Consider the following 18,666-nt stretch of genomic DNA (forward strand, 5'->3'; position numbering starts at 1 on the left):
CTGGTTCCCCACTAGGTCAGAGAGGCTGTAATAATGATACTGTTAGATATTAGGAGGAGGGCTGGTTCCCCACTAGGTCAGAGAGGCTGTAATAATGATACTGTTAGATATTAGGAGGAGGGCTGGTTCCCCACTAGGTCAGAGAGGCTGTAATAATGATACTGTTAGATATTAGGAGGACGTCTGGTTCCCCACTAGGTCAGAGAGGCTGTAATAATGATACTGTTAGATATTAGGAGGACGGCTGGTTCCCCACTTGGTCAGAGAGGCTGTAATAATGATACTGTTAGATATTAGGAGGACGTCTGGTTCCCCACTAGGTCAGAGGGGCTGTAATAATGATACTGTTAGATATTAGAATGAGCTCTTCAGGAGGAGGGCTGGTTCCCCACTAGGTCAGAGGGGCTGTAATAATGATACTGTTAGATATTAGGAGGAGGGCTGGTTCCCCACTAGGTCAGAGGGGCTGTAATAATGATACTGTTAGATATTAGGAGGACGGCTGGTTCCCCACTAGGTCAGAGGGGCTGTAATAATGATACTGTTAGATATTAGGAGGAGGACTGGTTCCCCACTAGGTCAGAGGGGCTGTAATAATGATACTGTTAGATATTAGGAGGAGGACTGGTTCCCCACTAGGTCAGAGAGGCTGTAATAATGATACTGTTAGATATTAGGAGGAGGACTGGTTCCCCACTAGGTCAGAGGGGCTGTAATAATGATACTGTTAGATATTAGGAGGAGGACTGGTTCCCCACTAGGTCAGAGAGGCTGTAATAATGATACTGTTAGATATTAGGAGGACGGCTGGTTCCCCACTAGGTCAGAGGGGCTGTAAAATTATACTGTTAGATATTAGGAGGACGTCTGGTTCCCCACTAGGTCAGAGGGCTGTAATAATGATACTGTTAGATATTAGGAGGAGGACTGGTTCCCCACTAGGTCAGAGGGGCTGTAATAATGATACTGTTAGATATTAGGAGGAGGACTGGTTCCCCACTAGGTCAGAGAGGCTGTAATAATGATACTGTTAGATATTAGGAGGACGTCTGGTTCCCCACTAGGTCAGAGGGCTGTAATAATGATACTGTTAGATATTAGGAGGACGGCTGGTTCCCCACTAGGTCAGAGGGGCTGTAATAATGATACTGTTAGATATTAGGAGGAGGGCTGGTTCCCCACTAGGTCAGAGAGGCTGTAATAATGATACTGTTAAATATTAGGAGGATGGCTGGTTCCCCACTAGGTCAGAGGGGCTGTAATAATGATACTGTTAGATATTAGGAGGACGGCTGGTTCCCCACTAGGTCAGAGAGGCTGTAATAATGATACTGTTAGATATTAGGAGGACGGCTGGTTCCCCACTAGGTCAGAGAGGCTGTAATAATGATACTGTTAGATATTAGGAGGACGTCTGGTTCCCCACTAGGTCAGAGAGGCTGTAATAATGATACTGTTAGATATTAGGAGGACGGCTGGTTCCCCACTAGGTCAGAGGGGCTGTAATAATGATACTGTTAGATATTAGGAGGAGGGCTGGTTCCCCACTAGGTCAGAGAGGCTGTAATAATGATACTGTTAGATATTAGGAGGAGGGCTGGTTCCCCACTAGGTCAGAGAGGCTGTAATAATGATACTGTTAGATATTAGGAGGACGTCTGGTTCCCCACTAGGTCAGAGAGGCTGTAATAATGATACTGTTAGATATTAGGAGGACGTCTGGTTCCCCACTAGGTCAGAGAGGCTGTAATAATGATACTGTTAAATATTAGGAGGATGGCTGGTTCCCCACTAGGTCAGAGGGGCTGTAATAATGATACTGTTAGATATTAGAAGGACCATGCCCCTATCTCCTATTGAGAACCTGTTTCTGCACCTGGGCTGTACAGGTCAGAGGAAGTGTGTACAGTACATACACTGCAGTTGTCTCTTGGTCGTATTTGATTTTTGCTTTAGCAGTGTAGATTATGTTTTGGGGGGAATCTGTACTTTACTATTGATGTTTTTGACAACTTTAACTTCACTGCATTCTTAAAGAAAATATGTACTTTTTACTCCAAACATTTCCCCTGACACCCAGAAAGTACTTGTTACATTTCAAATGCTTAGCAGGAAAAAGGTCCAATTCACACACTTCCCAACTGCCTCTGATCGGGCAGACTTGCTCATCACAAATGCTTAGCAGGACAGGAAATGGTCCCATTCACACACTTCCCAACTGCCTCTGATCTGGCAGACTTGCTCATCACAAATGCTTAGCAGGACAGGAAATGGTCCCATTCACACACTTCCCAACTGCCTCTGATCTGGCAGACTTGCTCATCACAAATGCTTAGCAGGACAGGAAATGGTCCCATTCACACACTTCCCAACTGCCTCTGATCTGGCAGACTTGCTCATCACAAATGCTTAGCAGGACAGGAAATGGTCCAATTCACACACTTCCCAACTGCCTCTGATCTGGCAGACTTGCTCATCACAAATGCTTAATTTGTAAAGGATGTCTGAGTGTTGGAGTGTGCCCCTGGCTAGCCGTACATTTACAGAACAAGAACCTGGTGCTGTCTGCTTTTCTATAGTAACAAATCATTTGAAATGATTTATACTTTTACATTTTGATACTTTAAGTATATTTTAGCAATTACATTTCATTTTGATACATATTTACAACCAAACACTTTGACTCAAGTAGAATTTTACTGGGTGACTTACTTGAGTCATTTTCTATGAAGTTATCTATGACTTTCCATCACTGTGTTTTTGAACCTGTCAGGGTGGTTGAGGGGGAGACGGGGTTGACCTGGTCCTAACCCAGAATGACAGGGCACGCAGCTGGAACTGTTACCCTGCCTGGGACACACTGGTCCTATTAATACACTTCATGGGATAACTGGGGCACTGAGGAGAGGGAGGGAGAGAGGGAGGAGGGAGAGAGGAGAGGAGGAGGGAGAGAGGAGAGGAGGAGGAGGAGGGAGAGAGGAGAGGAGAGGAGGAGGAGGAGGGAGAGAGGAGAGGAGGAGGAGGAGGAGGAGGAGGGAGAGAGTGTATGAAAGAGAAAGAAAGCCTATCTGGGACAGGGCTCTCCAACCCTGTTCCTGGAGAGATACAGTCCCGTAGGACAGGGCTCTCCAACCCTGTTCCTGGAGAGATACAGTCCCGTAGGGCAGGGCTCTCCAACCCTGTTCCTGGAGAGATACAGTCCCGTAGGACAGGGCTCTCCAACCCTGTTCCTGGAGAGATACAGTCCCGTAGGACAGGGCTCTCCAACCCTGTTCCTGGAGAGATACAGTCCCGTAGGGCAGGGCTCTCCAACCCTGTTCCTGGAGAGATACAGTCCCGTAGGGCAGGGCTCTCCAACCCTGTTCCTGGAGAGATACAGTCCCGTAGGGCAGGGCTCTCCAACCCTGTTCCTGGAGAGATACAGTCCCGTAGGACAGGGCTCTCCAACCCTGTTCCTGGAGAGATACAGTCCCGTAGGGCAGGGCTCTCCAACCCTGTTTCTGGAGAGATACAGTCCCGTAGGGCAGGGCTCTCCAACCCTGTTCCTGGAGAGATACAGTCCCGTAGGACAGGGCTCTCCAACCCTGTTCCTGGAGAGATACAGTCCCGTAGGACAGGGCTCTCCAACCCTGTTCCTGGAGAGATACAGTCCCGTAGGACAGGGCTCTCCAACCCTGTTCCTGGAGAGATACAGTCCCGTAGGGCAGGGCTCTCCAACCCTGTTCCTGGAGAGATACAGTCCCGTAGGACAGGGCTCTCCAACCCTGTTCCTGGAGAGATACAGTCCCGTAGGACAGGGCTCTCCAACCCTGTTCCTGGAGAGATACAGTCCCGTAGGACAGGGCTCTCCAACCCTGTTCCTGGAGAGATACAGTCCCGTAGGACAGGGCTCTCCAACCCTGTTCCTGGAGAGATGCAGTCTTGTAGATTGTTTGTTTCTCTCTGTAGGTTCTCACAGTACAGACTGTAGAGCATTGGGCTGTTTGTAAATCACCATCTGAAGATGTTGTTGTTAAACACCCCTCCTATTTCCTTTTTTCTACCTGAAGCTGTAACTATGGTAACACAGACCTTGTTTTCTAGGTGCACCTGAAACCCCACTTTAACTACAGCCCAGCCACAGACAACCTGATCCCCTGTAAGGAGGCTGGCCTGGCCTTCTCTAAAGGAGATGTTTTGCACATTGTCAACAGAGAGGACCCTAACTGGTGGCAGGTAGGTACTGCTGACCACAGAACAGCCCTTAGCTGTGTGTTATTCATCCATAATCCACAGGTCCTCATGCCTTACTGCTCAACTATATGGCTCTGCTACTACTTTCAGAGGAACGTTCTCTTAGACTCAGGGTTGAATTACTTTCCCACATCCACCCCTAGGCACTTGATCTGAAACAACTGGATGGAGAGATGCAGTGTAAGCAATATGGTAATAGGTCTGTGCTCCATCTTGCCTTCTGATTGGCTAGGTGGAAATTTTAATTAGTGATGCACGATAAATCGGAATCAGCCGATATTAGCTAAAAATGCCAACGCCACGTAAAATGTAGCGCTACACGTGCAACACAGCATTCCTAACCTAGCCCACAATGTCTTCTGTGTGGATGGAGCAGTCAACAAGTCCAGCAGTCATTTGAAAGAGTAAGAACATTTCAGAGAGACAACTCAAAGGTGAAATCCATTAGTGGCAAGATAATGGGATTCATTGCCCTTGACCATCAACCGTTCTCTGTCGTGGATGATGTTGGCTTTCGCCGACTGGTTGAGCACCGGTACACACTACCAAGTGTGCTGTTGTTCAGATGTTGCCCTACCGGAGTTACATAGTAATGGCTTCACCACATGCTATGGAACACCGTTTGGGTCTTTTCGTGTCAAATAAGATACACGTCAAATAACACTTCCACAATAACACTATTTGATTAATTAAATAAGCTTTTAATTTGCCATGTAGAATAATACCGTTCTATTGGAGAATGTTGTGTGTTCTGAGTTTACAAGCCAAGCACCACCACTACTACCAGTAGCACTGTCAAAGCTGTACAAGGTTCTGAGTTTACAAGCCAAGCACCACCACTACTATCAGTAGCACTGTCAAAGCTGTACAAGGTTCTGAGTTTACAAGCCAAGCACCACCACTACTATCAGTAGCACTGTCAAAGCTGTACAAGAAATCTGCAAACACTGGCCACGAACGATGTGTTTACAATACCGCGTTGGGAATAAAGCATCATTTGTTCAACCGCAACTTCTGGGGTAGCTAGCTTTAGCTTGGTACCTAGCTAGCACCAGTACAACCAGCCTGAAAACAATGACCAGTAGAACCTGCCGTCATTTTCACTATTCTTAGCGATGATTTAGGAATCATTGTGAGTAAGTATTAGATAGGCAGTCTCTTGTTGTTCCCCTATTGAAATTGAACTTCAGTTCATGAAGATAAATAGCTAGCCAGCGACTATAGCTATATCATAAGCAGCCAGCTAGCTTCATCTGGCTAGTGAGTCTCAACGGGACCGGGTTATTTGTTGTGAAGCTAGCAGCAATAAGGATTAGGCACAATAGAGGAATTTGCGGTTTGCCTTCAAAATAAAAGTACTTCTTTGAAAGTGATGCAGAAGGTTACAATTGGTGGAATCATGCCATATTTAGACTAGATAATGTTAAACAAGATTGGAATGTGGAGCAATGAAATGGGGTCTCAGTCTACTCGGTGACACCCACAGAACACAACTGTGAAGAGTTTACGCAAATATTAGCGTTGTAGCTCTTATCGCGGGACTGTGACTGTGTGAAATCATCTCCACAGTCAGCCTATTGTGTGTGTTGACATTCATATTGCACTGTACAGCTTTACCTAAGGATTGGGGATCAATGAAATGGGGTATCGGTCTACTCAATACCCAATATATTTTTTCCCAATGTCCTCCTCAGTTATCAGACTCCAAAACATCCACACAGTATAGGTTGACAATACATGTGGTTCAATTCACAGTTGTTTCAGAGTCCCGCAATGAGAGCTACAACGCTAATGTTCTCTGGGCGTCACTGAGTAGACTGATACCCCATGTCATTGATCCACCATCCATAGGTAAGGCTGTACAGTGAAATAAGTATGCCCACAATGCAATTCTAAAGTTTAATACATCCAGTGTAATTTCAAAAGCTTTTGTCAAATTAACATTGTCTTTTGTTGATTTTATATAACATTCCAACCTCGTTTAGCATGATCTATTAAACTGCCATAATTATACTATTTGTATTCATTTGCATCACTGTCAATGGCATGCTTTTATTTTGAAGGCTAACCGCAAAGTCCACTATTTTGGCTAATCCTTATTGTGTCTAGCTTCACATAGATGGGTCCAACCACCATTAATCAAATAAGAACTGTCTTATAAATTAGGGTTATTTTAGATGATGACACCTAGCTATATAGTTAGCCTGGTAACTATAGCTACTGAAACAGATGATGTGTTTTTGGGGAAGAACATTGTTTGCATCTATGAGCTAGCTAGCAACTCTACCAGCATCATAGCATACTGGCATACGTATCGATGAATCGTTGTGACACATGAAATACAAGTGATAGTGTAATAATTACGTTTAAAAAAATGAATGAACGAGTTAGATTATTATGTGACGTGCAGTCATATCCTGATTGGTCAACAAGCTTATTTGACACGCAAAGACCCAAACTGCGTTCCATAGAAATCCTGGTTGAGAATGAAACGACTGGACAAATTAACCACGAAACAGCACAGCAAGTAAGTGAAATGAATATGTTTTACTGGTCATGGGGACATGTGTAAATGCCAACAAAATAACTTTTTGGTCAGTGTGGTGTGTGTATAACCTTTTATTTAACTGGGGAAATCAGTTAAGAACAAATTCTTATTTACAATGACAGCCTACCCCGGCCAAACCCGGACAACGCTGGGTCAATTGTGTGCCACCCTATGGGACTCCCAATCACGGCTGGATGTGATACAGCCTGGATTCAAACCAGGGACTGTAGTGATGCCTCTTGCACTGAGATGCAGTGCCTTAGACCGCTGCATCCATGTGTGTGTGTTAACTATTTAACTACTAGAATGTTTAAAAGGACAAAAAAAAATTTGGGGGGGGTTGGTATTGTTTTTTTTTGGCAAGGAAGATATCGGATATCGGCCAAAAATGTAATATCGGTGCATCACTACATTTAATCATATTGCTTTCAGCTGTCCTAACTCCCCGGCCCTGACCACCCTAATGGAATAGGGGCTAGGATTCCATTTCTGACTTTAATTTACAAAACAATAACTGATCCTTAAGATTAGAGCAAGAGAAACAGGAAGTAGCATGTCTCTGACCTCACATCCTGTCCCTCAGGCAGTCAACATTGTGGGAGGAGCCACAGGACTGATCCCCAGTCAGTTCTTAGAGGAGAAGAGGAAGGCCTTTGTGAGGAGAGAATGGAATGGATCAGGTACATTTCTGACTGTAAAGTGACATTGGGTGTTTTGAAAAGTGCTTAAAATGTAATTATTATTACGTAGTTAGACTTCTTTACACCCGCCTATATAACTCAGAATACTGCCTGGTTCAACTAAGGTGAAATGGAATTGTAACACACATCTTTATACTCAACAAAGTACTGACATCTACCCCAAAATCATACCTTCTTCCCACCTGTTTGTGTCCAAAATGGATCCCTTTACCCTATATAGTGAAAAGTAGTATACTATATACACACAGCCTCTATACCCATGACAGTTTATTTCTCAAATTATCACATTTGGCAGCAAACTGCCATGAAAGTATAGGCTGAATCCACACTCTAATAAATAACCCCCCCCCCCCACTATTTCCCCTCTACTTGTGTCCACAACTCAGACGTACTTAGGAAATATGTTTACTCTGGTGCCCTCTTGTGGTTCAGTGAACTTTTAATGTGTTTTGTTCCTCCCAGGTGTTCTCTGTGGGACACTAACAGGAAAGAAGAAGAAGAAGAAGATGATGTACCTGATGTCCAAGAATGCAGGTGAGTTCAGCAGCCATTAGACCTCTCTGATCCAGCTGTTAGACCTCTCTGATCCAGCTGTTAGACCTCTCTGATCCAGCCGTTAGACCTCTCTGATCCAGCCGTTAGACCTCTCTGTTCCAGCCATTAGACCTCTCTGATCCAGACGTTAGACCTCTCTGATCCAGCCGTTAGACCTCTCTGATCCAGCCGTTAGACCTCTCTGATCCAGCCGTTAGACCTCTCTGATCCAGCCGTTAGACCTCTCTGATCCAGCCGTTAGACCTCTCTGATCCAGCCGTTAGACCTCTCTGATCCAGCCGTTAGACCTCTGTTCCAGCCGTTAGACCTCTCTGATCCAGCCGTTAGACCTCTCTGATCCAGCCGTTAGACCTCTCTGATCCAGCCGTTAGACCTCTCTGATCCAGCCGTTAGACCTCTGTTCCAGCCGTTAGACCTCTCTGATCCAGCCGTTAGACCTCTCTGATCCAGCCGTTAGACCTCTCTGATCCAGCCGTTAGACCTCTCTGATCCAGCCGTTAGACCTCTCTGATCCAGCCGTTAGACCTCTCTGATCCAGCCGTTAGACCTCTCTGATCCAGCCGTTAGACCTCTCTGTTCCAGCCGTTAGACCTCTCTGTTCCAGCCGTTAGACCTCTCTGATTCTGCTCTAACGGGCTTCAGTTCACCCTGTGGGTGTTATACTGATAACAGTAGTGGGGGTTGTTATACTGATAACAGTAGTGGGTGGTGTTATACTGATAACAGTAGTGGGTGGTGTTATACTGATAACAGTAGTGGGGGTTGTTATACTGATAACAGTAGTGGGGGTTGTTATACTGATAACAGTAGTGGGCGTTGTTATACTGATAACAGTAGTGGGCGTTGTTATACTGATAACAGTAGTGGGTGGTGCTATCAGTAACATGTTGTTGGCCAGAGCCGTCTCCTAATGCATATCAAAGCAAAGAACAGCTGGATAATACCTCTATCTCTCATTATTGGCAGACATTCATTTAATATTTCAGTGATATGAAAGTGTACTACAGTACAGCCTAACTAATACGTATGTGTGGAGTAGGTTCATTTTTCCATCTATTGTGGGCTCTACACCAAGTGTACAAAACATTAGGGACACCTGCTCTTTCCATGACATATACTGACCAGGTGTCACTTGTTAAATCCACTTTAATCAGTGTAGCTGAAGGGGAAGCAACTCAATAGTAGGAAGGTGTTCTTTAATGTTTTGAACACTCAGTGTATATAACTGTAGTATAGATGACTGTATATAATACTGAACAAAAATATAAATGCACCGTGTAAAGTGTTGGTCCCATGTTTCATGAGTGGAAAGAAAATGTCTCAGAAATGTTCCATACACACAAAAAGCTTATTTCTCTCAAATGTTTTTCACCAATTTGTTTACATCCCTGTTAGTGAGCATTTCTATAGCATGATCAGTACACAGGTGCACCTTGTGCTGGGGACAAAAGACCATTCTAAAATGTGCAGTTTTGTCACACAACACAATGCCACAGATGTCTCCAGTTTTGAGGGAGTGTGCATTTTGCATTCTAACTGCAGGACTGTCCACCAGAGAATTTAATGTACATGTTTCCACCAGAAGCCACCTTCAACGTCGTTTTAGAGAATATGTCAGTACGTTGAACCGGCCTCACAAACGCCATCCCAGGACCTCCACATCCGGCTTCTTTACCTGCGGGATCGTCTGAGACCAGCCACCGGGACAGCTGACGAAAATGAGGAATAAAGCCCTTTTTGTGGGGGGAAAAACTCATTCTGATTGGCTGGGCCTGGCTCCCCAGTGGGTGATTCTATGCCGAACCATGGCTGTGCCCCGCCCAGTCATGTGAAATCCATAAATTAGGGTCTAATGAATTTATTTCAATTGACAGTTGTTAACTAACTCAGTAAAATCGTTGAAATTGCGTTTTTATATTTTTGTTCAGTAGTTGTGTTAGTTTTATTACTGAGCAAACTAAGCTGATGGTGGTAGTGTGTCTGTTGTCGTGACGACCAGAGTTTGACCGCCACGAGCTGCAGATCTATGAAGAGGTGGCCAAGATGCCTCCATTCCAGAGGAAGACCCTGGTTCTGATTGGTGCTCAGGGAGTGGGCCGGCGCAGTCTGAAGAACAGACTGATCGTCATCAACCCCCTGCTCTATGGAACCACCGTCCCCTGTGAGTCCCAGTCCCCCCTGTGTGTGTGTGTGTGTGTGTATATCAACCCCCTGCTCTATGGAACCACCGTCCCCTGTGAGTCCCAGTCCCCCCTGTGTGTGTGTGTGTGTGTGTGTGTGTGTGTGTGTGTGTGTGTGTGTGTCAGGGGTACAGCAGAAGACAAACTTCAGTCTCCTATGGATGAATGAGATTTTTCCTCACCCCTCTTTCTCTCCTCACCCCCCTCTTTCTCTCCTCACCCCCCCCCCCCTCCTTACCTCCCACCATTTCCTCACCTCCCTCCAGTCACGTCTCGGCCTGCTCGGGAGGAGGAGAGAGACGGCCAGTCGTACTGCTTTGTGTCCCGGTCCCAGATGGAGACAGACATTAAGGCCCGTCGCTACCTGGAGCATGGAGAGTACGATGGAAACCTCTACGGAACCAAGATGAACTCCATCCACGAGGTGGTGGACGCAGGACGTACCTGCATACTGGACGTTAACCCACAGGTAGGTCTGACACACACACACATTTCACACAGTCAGGATCTATTCATTTTAAAGGTCCAGTTCTGTCAAAAATGTGATTTTCCTGTGTCCTTATATTACTGCACTTAGGTTGGAATAATACTGTAATGTGAACATTATGATCATGCCTTTTTAGTGTAAGAGCTGATTTGAAAAGACGGCCTGAAATTTCAGCTTGTTTTTGTGGGATGGAGTTTTGGTCTGCCTGCTGACATCACCATGTGGAAAGTTAGTTTAACAGACCAATAAGAAAGAGAGTTCCAAACCTCTGCCAATAACAGCTAGTTCTCAGTTTTCCCCTCCCCAACCAGACCACTCCCAGACAGTCTTGGCTAAATTCTTTGAGAAATAGTTTTTGCTAAGAAGCTATTTTTTGTTTCTTTTTGTCTATTTTGATTGAAAATAATGACAGTAACGGACCTCATTTGTTACCCAGAAATCATTTGATATTGAGATAAAGACAGCTGCATGGATCATAAGCAAAACCTGAATAAGCATGATGTTTGTTGATGGGTCGTGTTTGTTGATGGGTCGTGTGTGTGTGTGTGTTGATGGGTCGTGTGTGTGTGTGTGTTGATGGGTCGTGTGTGTGTGTTGATGGGTCGTGTGTGTGTGTGTGTGTGTGTGTTGATGGGTCGTGTGTGTGTGTGTGTTGATGGGTCGTGTGTGTGTGTTGATGGGGTGTGTGTGTGTGTGTGTGTGTGTTGATGGGTTGTGTGTGTTGATGGGTTGTGTGTGTGTGTGTTGATGGGTCGTGTGTGTGTGTGTGTGTTGATGAGTCGTGTGTGTGTGTGTGTTGATGGGTCGTGTGTGTGTGTTGATGGGTCGTGTGTGTGTGTGTGTGTTGATGGGTCGTGTGTGTGTGTGTGTGTGTGTTGATGGGTCGTGTGTGTGTGTGTGTGTGTTGATGTGTGTGTTGGTGGGTCGTGTGTGTGTGTTGATGGGTTGTGTGTGTGTCGTCAGGCGCTGAAGCAGTTGAAGACAGCAGAGTTCATGCCGTTTGTGGTGTTTGTTGCTGCTCCACAACTGGACACACTAAGAGCTATGCACAAAGCCGTGGTGGACGCTGGACTCACCACCAAACTGCTCACGGTCAGTCTCTGGATGTTGGTGGATCTGTGCACAATTCTGACTGTTGTAGTTATTCAGAAGATAATCACTGATGGAAACCTCTCTCACTCTCTCCCCTTCCACTCTCTCCCCCTCCACTCTCTCCCCCTCCACTCTCTCCCCATTCTCTTCTGCTCCCTCTCTCCCCCTCCACTCCACTCTCTCCCCCTCCACTGTCTCCCCCTCTCCCCCTCCACTCTCTCCCCCTCCCTCTGTCTCTCTCCCCCTCCACTCTCTCTCCCCCTCCACTCTCTCTCCCCATTCTCTCCCCCTCCCTCTCTCCCCCTCCACTCTCTCCCCCTCCACTCTCTCCCCATTCTCTTCTGCTCCCTCTCTCCCCCTCCACTCCACTCTCTCCCCCTCCCTCTCTCTCTCCCCCTCCCTCTCTCAGGAGACAGATCTGAAGAAGACGGTGGATGAGAGCGCCAGGATCCGCCGGGCCTACAGCCACTACTTTGACCTGACCATCGTTAACGACAACCTGGACAAGGCCTTTGAGCAGCTGCAGGCGGCCGTGGAGCAGCTGTGTTCTGAGCCCCAGTGGGTCCCTGTCAGCTGGGTGTACTGAGAGACACAGCCTGGTTAGGCTGCTCCCTACTGGGCTGGAGGACACGCCGCCCGCTGCTGGGTCCAGGAAGAGGTTGTCCCTAACCACCACGGTTGGGGTTCAATTTCAAATCTGGAATTTCAGGAAGTAGACGAACTACAATTCCACATTTTTCCCATTGAGGAAAAGTGGAATGTCAGTGAACTTCCTAAATTGACTGAATTTAAATAGAATTGACCCCTACAGGGATGTGAGAGCTAAGGACAAATTGAGACTTATGTTTGTATGGGACTTTACCATGCAGCCCCACCCCGCCTAGCCTCACCTAGCCCCACCCTGCCTAGCCCCACCCTGCCTAGCCCCACCCCGCCTAGCCCAACCTAGCCCCACCCTGCCTAGCACCACCCCGCCTAGCCTCACCTAGCCCCACCCTGCCTAGCACCACCCCGCCTAGCCTCACCTAGCACCACCCCGTCTAGCCCCACCCCACCTAGCCCCACCCTGTCTAGCCCCACCCCGTCTAGCACCACTCCGCCTAGCCCCGCCTATCCCCACCCCGCCTATCCCCACCCCACCTAGCCCCACCCCGCCTAGCCCCACCCCGCCTAGCACCACCCCGTCTAGCACCACCCTGCCTAGCCCCACCCTGCCTAGCACCACCCCGCCTAGCCCCACCCCGTCTAGCACCACCCTGCCTAGCACCACCCCGCCTAGCCTCACCTAGCCCCACCCCCCTAGCCCCACCCCACCTAGCACCACCCCGCCTAGCCTCACCCCGCCTAGCCTCACCCTGCCTAGCACCACCCCGCCTAGCCTCACCTAGCCCGACCCCGCCTAGCCCCACCCCACCTAGCCTCACCTAGCACCACCCCGCCTAGCCCCACCCCGCCTAGCCCCACCCTGCCTAGCACCACCCCGCCTAGCCTCACCTAGCCCCACCCCGCCTAGCCCCACCCTGCTTAGCACCACCCCACCTAGCCCCACCCTGCCTAGCCTCACCTAGCCCCACCCTGCCTAGCCTCACCTAGCCCCACCCTGCCTAGCACCTCCAGGCTCAGTCTGCTCTGCACCACAGGCCCCATCTGTACACTATGCAACTCTCTGGATACGTCCCAAACAGCACCCTATTCCCTATGTAGTGCACTACTTCTGACCAGCACTACATAGGGAGTAGGGAGCCATTCGGAATAGAACCAATGTTCACAATACACAAGAAGAACTTTATTTATTGAACATAGTTTTCTAACTTTAACTTGACTACCTTTCTGTTCATATGGATATGTAACGAGAAACAAAATCATGGAGTTGAGGATATTTTAAAAATATTTAATGTTTTATTTTATCACTGTTGGTTGCTCATAACGTTTAGAACAATAATACAAGCGTATTTATTCTGAAAGGAGATGTGAGAAGGGCTTGCTTTGTGACGATACCTCAGTGTGTTAAAACTCTTCTCAGTTTACATTGCATACAATACTTCATCTCCTGGCCACTATGTCCCAAATGACACCCTATTCCTTATATAGTGCACTACTTTCACCGGAGCCTTATCAGCCCTGGTCATAAGTAGTGCACAACATAGAGAATAGGGTGCCATTTGAGATGCACACCCGGTCTCATCTCTGAACCCTCCATGTAGAATAACAGCCATGTTCTCTTTAAGGCAGACTAAGGGCTGAGAGAGAGGTGGTAATATCACACCACATCTGTGATATAAAGGTCTTTGTTGCTGTTTCTTGGATGAGACCATAATGTAGGCTAATACAACCCCCCTCCCCCCTTGTTACGCCGCTTTCTGTGTGACGAGATTGTGAATGGTTTCATTAAAGGTCGACTCAGCGAGATGTCGTTGCGTGCACAAAGTTAACATGTAGTGGATCCATTTCCTCCACAACTAGGGAGCATGGAGCACGAGGTTAAACTACTCCGCTGTTTTGGTCCTGTAGCTACCACGTTGTAGCAGCGTGAAGCGCGAGGTTAAACTACTCCGCTGTTCTGGTCCTGTAGCTACCACGTTGTAGCAGCGTGAAGCGCGGGGTTAAACTACTCCGCTGTTTTGGTCCTGTAACTACCACGTAGCAGCGTGAAGCGCGAGGTTAAACTACTCCGCTGTTTTGGTCCTGTAGCTACCACGTTGTAGCAGCGTGAAGCGCGAGGTTAAACTACTCCGCTGTTTTGGTCCTGTAGCTACCACGTTGTAGCAGCGTGAAGCGCGAGGTTAAACTACTCCGCTGTTTTAGTCCTGTAGCTACCACGTTGTAGCGCGAGGTTAAACTACTCCGCTGTTTTGGTCCTGTAGCTACCACGTTGTAGCGCGAGGTTAAACTACTCCGCTGTTTTGGTCCCGTACCTACCACGTTGTAGCAGCGTGAAGCGCACCCGTGCACATGCTTTGTGTGACTGTATCTCACTCATCTCTATATCTTCGTTGCAACGTCATCTCGAGGAGTCTACTTTTAATTCCATCGTATCGTCAGCGGACGGTCTACCAGTTGGGTCAGTACTCTTGTCAGTACATGTCTGTATGGTGCTGTGTTTTATGTTGGAATAATACTTCCAGGAGACTGGACCTTGACAGCGTACTGCATCTGAGAACTATCCCTTTGTGATATTACTGAAACTTAACCAACTGCCATATCTACTTAAAAGTTATATTTTACAATTTAAACAGAGCAAAACATAGTATTTTCAGATGTGTCAAATAAATGAACTTGAACTTTCTTTTTTTTACAACTTATACGCATCTCAGGTCATATTTATCATATCCAGAGTGTGTAAAACATTTGACTTAATTTATTTCACAGAAGGGTATATTTGTTTAGTTAAACAAATCCTATTTCAAAGGTGTAAATGTCTCCCATATTAGTCAATAGAAACAACCATTTGGCTTAGTTCATTAAATGTCAGTAGTTCCAGAGCCTTCAGGAAGCATTCACAACCCTCAACTTTTAACACATTTTGTTGTTACAGCCTGAATTTGTTTTTTTTATTTACATTTAGATTTTATCACTGGCCAGAACATAACACCCCATAATGTCAAAGTGGAATTGTTTCTTTTTACAAATTAACTAAAAATTTAAAGCTGAAATGTCTAGAGTCAATAAGAATTCAACCCCTTTATGGCAAGCGTACCAAGACAGTGGCCAAGATACAATTTTAACTTAAATATATGGCAATACCTGAAAACGGTGGTCTAGTAATGATTAACAACCAATTTGACAGAGCTTGAAGAATTGAGAAAATAATGTGCAGATGTTGCACTATCCAGGTGTGGAAAGTGCTTAGACTTACCCAGAAACACTCACACCTGTAATCACTGTCAAAGGTGCTTCTACAACATAGTGACTCGGGTGTGAAAACTCATGTAAATTATATTTATATATATATTTCATTTAAGTAAATTTGAAAACATGTTTTCACTTTTATTATGGGGTATTTGTGTCTAGATGGGTGAGGGGAAAACAGATCTATATAATCCAGGCTATAACAACAACTGTGGAATAAGTCCATGGGTGTAAATACTTTCTGAAGACACTATAACAAACATATTAGTTTGTTAAACATAAAACACAACATGTAAAGTTTTGGTCCCAGGTTTCATGAGCTGAAATAAAAGATCCCAGAAATGTTCCATGTGCACAAACCGTTTCTCAAATGATGTGCACATTAGTTAACATCCTTGTTAGTTAGCATTTCTCCTTTTGCCAATTTAATCCATCCATCTGACAGGAGTGGCATATCAAGAAGCTCATTAAACAGCATGCTCATTACACAGGTGCACCTTGTGTTCAAGGTTTGAGGGAGAGTGCAATTGGTATGCTGACTGCAGGAATGTCCGCCAGAGCTTTCAATGTTTTTTTTCTACCATAAGCTGCTTTCGTTTTAGAAAATCTGTCAGTACGTTGAACCGGCCTCACAACCGCGGCCCACTTGTAACCACACCGTCCCAGGACCTCCACATCCGGCTTCTTCACCTGCGGGATCGTCTGAGACCAGCCACCCGAACGAACAGCTGATGAAACTGTAGGTTTGCACAACTGAATCATTTCTGCACAAACTGTCAGAAACCGTCTCGGGGAAGCTCATCTGCGTGCTCGTCCTCCTCAGTCAACCTCATTGCAGTTTGGTGTTGTGACTGATTTCAGTGGGCAAATGCTCACCTTCGATGGCTACTGACACGCTGGAGAAATGTGCTCTTCAGGATGAATCCCGGTTTCAACTGTACCGGGCAGATGGCAGACAGCGTGTATGGCTTTGTGTGGGCGAGCGGTTTGCTGACGTCAACGTTGTGAACAGAGTGCCCCATGGTGGCGGTGGGGTTATGGTATATGATACAGACAACTAACACAATTGCATTTTATCGATGGCAATTTGAATGCACAGAGATAGTGACGAGATCCTGAGGCACATTGTTGTGCCATTCATCCGCCACAATCACCTCGTTTCAGCACGATAATGCACGGCCCCATATCCCAGGGATCTGTACACAATTCCTGGAAGCTGAAAATGTCCCAGTTCTTCCATGGCCTGCATACTCACCAGACATGTCACCCATTGAGCATGTTTGGAATGCTCTGTATCGACGTGTAGGACGGTGTGTTCCAGTTCCCGCCAATATCCAGCAACGTCACACAGCCATTGAAGAGAAGTGGGACAACATTCCACAGGCCACAATCAAACAGCCTGATCAACTCTATTTTTAAAAGGTATCTGTGACCAACAGATGCATATCTGTATTCCCAGTCGTGAAATCTATAGATTAGGTCCTAATGAATTTATTTCAATTGAACGATTTCCTTATATGAACTGACTCTGTAAAACCTTTGGAATTATTGTTTATATTTTTGTTCAGTGTAGCTTTGCTGGAGGCTATTTTCCCTGAAAAGCCTCATAATTGATGTTTGGTCCATACAGTACCATGTTACCAGAACCCCTGTTTTCCTCCAAAACTACTCTCTACTTTTATAAAGCCAGTAGAGTCGACCAACTGTCCAATCAATGCCATTTTTACATTTAAATGTACTGTAGGTCATTTAGCCAACACTTATCTAGAGTGACCTGAATATATGGAGTGGTAAACACCAGTAAAACAGAAAGGAAAATCCTACCACTGCTGCTCAGGCTCCCTGGTGATTTATAACGTTGTGACCCTGGGAGCGTAAGCAGTGGTGAGCAGCGTTTTCCAGGAGTTTTCCTTACAACTCCAGGACCTGCGGAAAGCACCTGGATGTCCGTACGTTCTCCAGCTGTTGTAGATGGGAAACATCAGTTTAATAATAATGGTGTAAAGTGTTTTAATTAAATGACCGTCCTTGTAACTTGCCACGCAGGAGAAAAGATCCAGGAGAAAAGGTAAACAAAGAACGGTGGACTAAAGCTCTATTCAGTCTACATCACTGAAGAGTTACAGATTGCACAGTAGAATTTAAGGAAATTTTCCCGATTTAAGCCAACTTTTAGCGCTTACCACGAATGCATTCTCTGCTAAAGAAGGAACATTGCCTTTAAATTTAAATCACGCTGGAATGCTGAACTTTTGCGATGCGGATTGAATAGATCCCTTGACACGCTCCCAATTCTGAGCAGTAGTTTTAGGCCAGGATTCAATCCAAGCTGCGTTATCATAGAGCAGTGACTTTTAAAGGTCATTTACGCTTGATGCACCTTCTGCCGTGAATGATAATGTCCACAAACAAAAAAATGCCTTTAAAAGGATCATGGTCAGCTGTCCAGTGCACTACTCTATAACACACTTTGGATTGAATACTGGCTTTTAAAACACTCAACAGTTCTTGGGTGTAGAGTCCTACTACTGATCCTGTAAGGTCTTAATACTGATCCTGTAAGGTCTTCATACTGATCCTGTAAGGTCTTAATACTCCTGTAAGGTCTTAATACTCCTGTAAGGTCTTAATACTGATCCTGTAAGGTTATATCACTCCTATTGGCCATGACAACGTCATCCGGTAATAGTGCCTTCAGAAAGACTTCACACCCCTTGACTTTTTTTCACGTTGTTGTTACAACCTGATTACATTGAGATTTTGTGTCACTGATCTACATACAATACCCCAATGTCACAGTGGAATTGTTTACAAAGGAATTCAAAATGAAAAACTGGTTATGGAAAGCCTAAATAATCACAAGTTGCATGGACTGTGTGTGCAATAGTGTTTAATATGATTTTTGAATGACGACCCCCACACACAGTTAACTGTAAGGTCCCTCAGTCGAGCAGTGAATTTCAAGCACAGGTTTACCAATGGTTCACAAAGAAGGGCACCTATTGGTAGATGGGTTAAAAA

The 18,666-nt window shown here is 45.9% G+C and overlaps 1 protein-coding gene across 1 annotated transcript in view; it reads left to right on the plus strand.

The window, feature by feature from the left end:
- Nucleotides 1–12,718, plus strand: part of LOC139404945 (protein PALS2-like) — a 40,973-nt gene extending 28,255 nt beyond the window's left edge. Inside the window, exons 7-13 of the mRNA XM_071147491.1 lie at nt 4,084–4,215; nt 7,365–7,461; nt 7,945–8,016; nt 10,037–10,198; nt 10,484–10,686; nt 11,668–11,796; nt 12,206–12,718. Of these exons, the coding sequence (XP_071003592.1) occupies nt 4,084–4,215; nt 7,365–7,461; nt 7,945–8,016; nt 10,037–10,198; nt 10,484–10,686; nt 11,668–11,796; nt 12,206–12,382 (972 nt within the window). The 3' untranslated portion in view covers nt 12,383–12,718. The remainder of the gene's footprint in view (nt 1–4,083; nt 4,216–7,364; nt 7,462–7,944; nt 8,017–10,036; nt 10,199–10,483; nt 10,687–11,667; nt 11,797–12,205) is intronic.
- The last annotated feature ends 5,948 nt before the right edge of the window (nt 12,719–18,666 follow it).

The sequence above is a fragment of the Oncorhynchus clarkii genome, unplaced genomic scaffold (genome assembly GCF_045791955.1).
Source record: "Oncorhynchus clarkii lewisi isolate Uvic-CL-2024 unplaced genomic scaffold, UVic_Ocla_1.0 unplaced_contig_10532_pilon_pilon, whole genome shotgun sequence".
Lineage (NCBI taxonomy): Eukaryota > Metazoa > Chordata > Actinopteri > Salmoniformes > Salmonidae > Oncorhynchus > Oncorhynchus clarkii.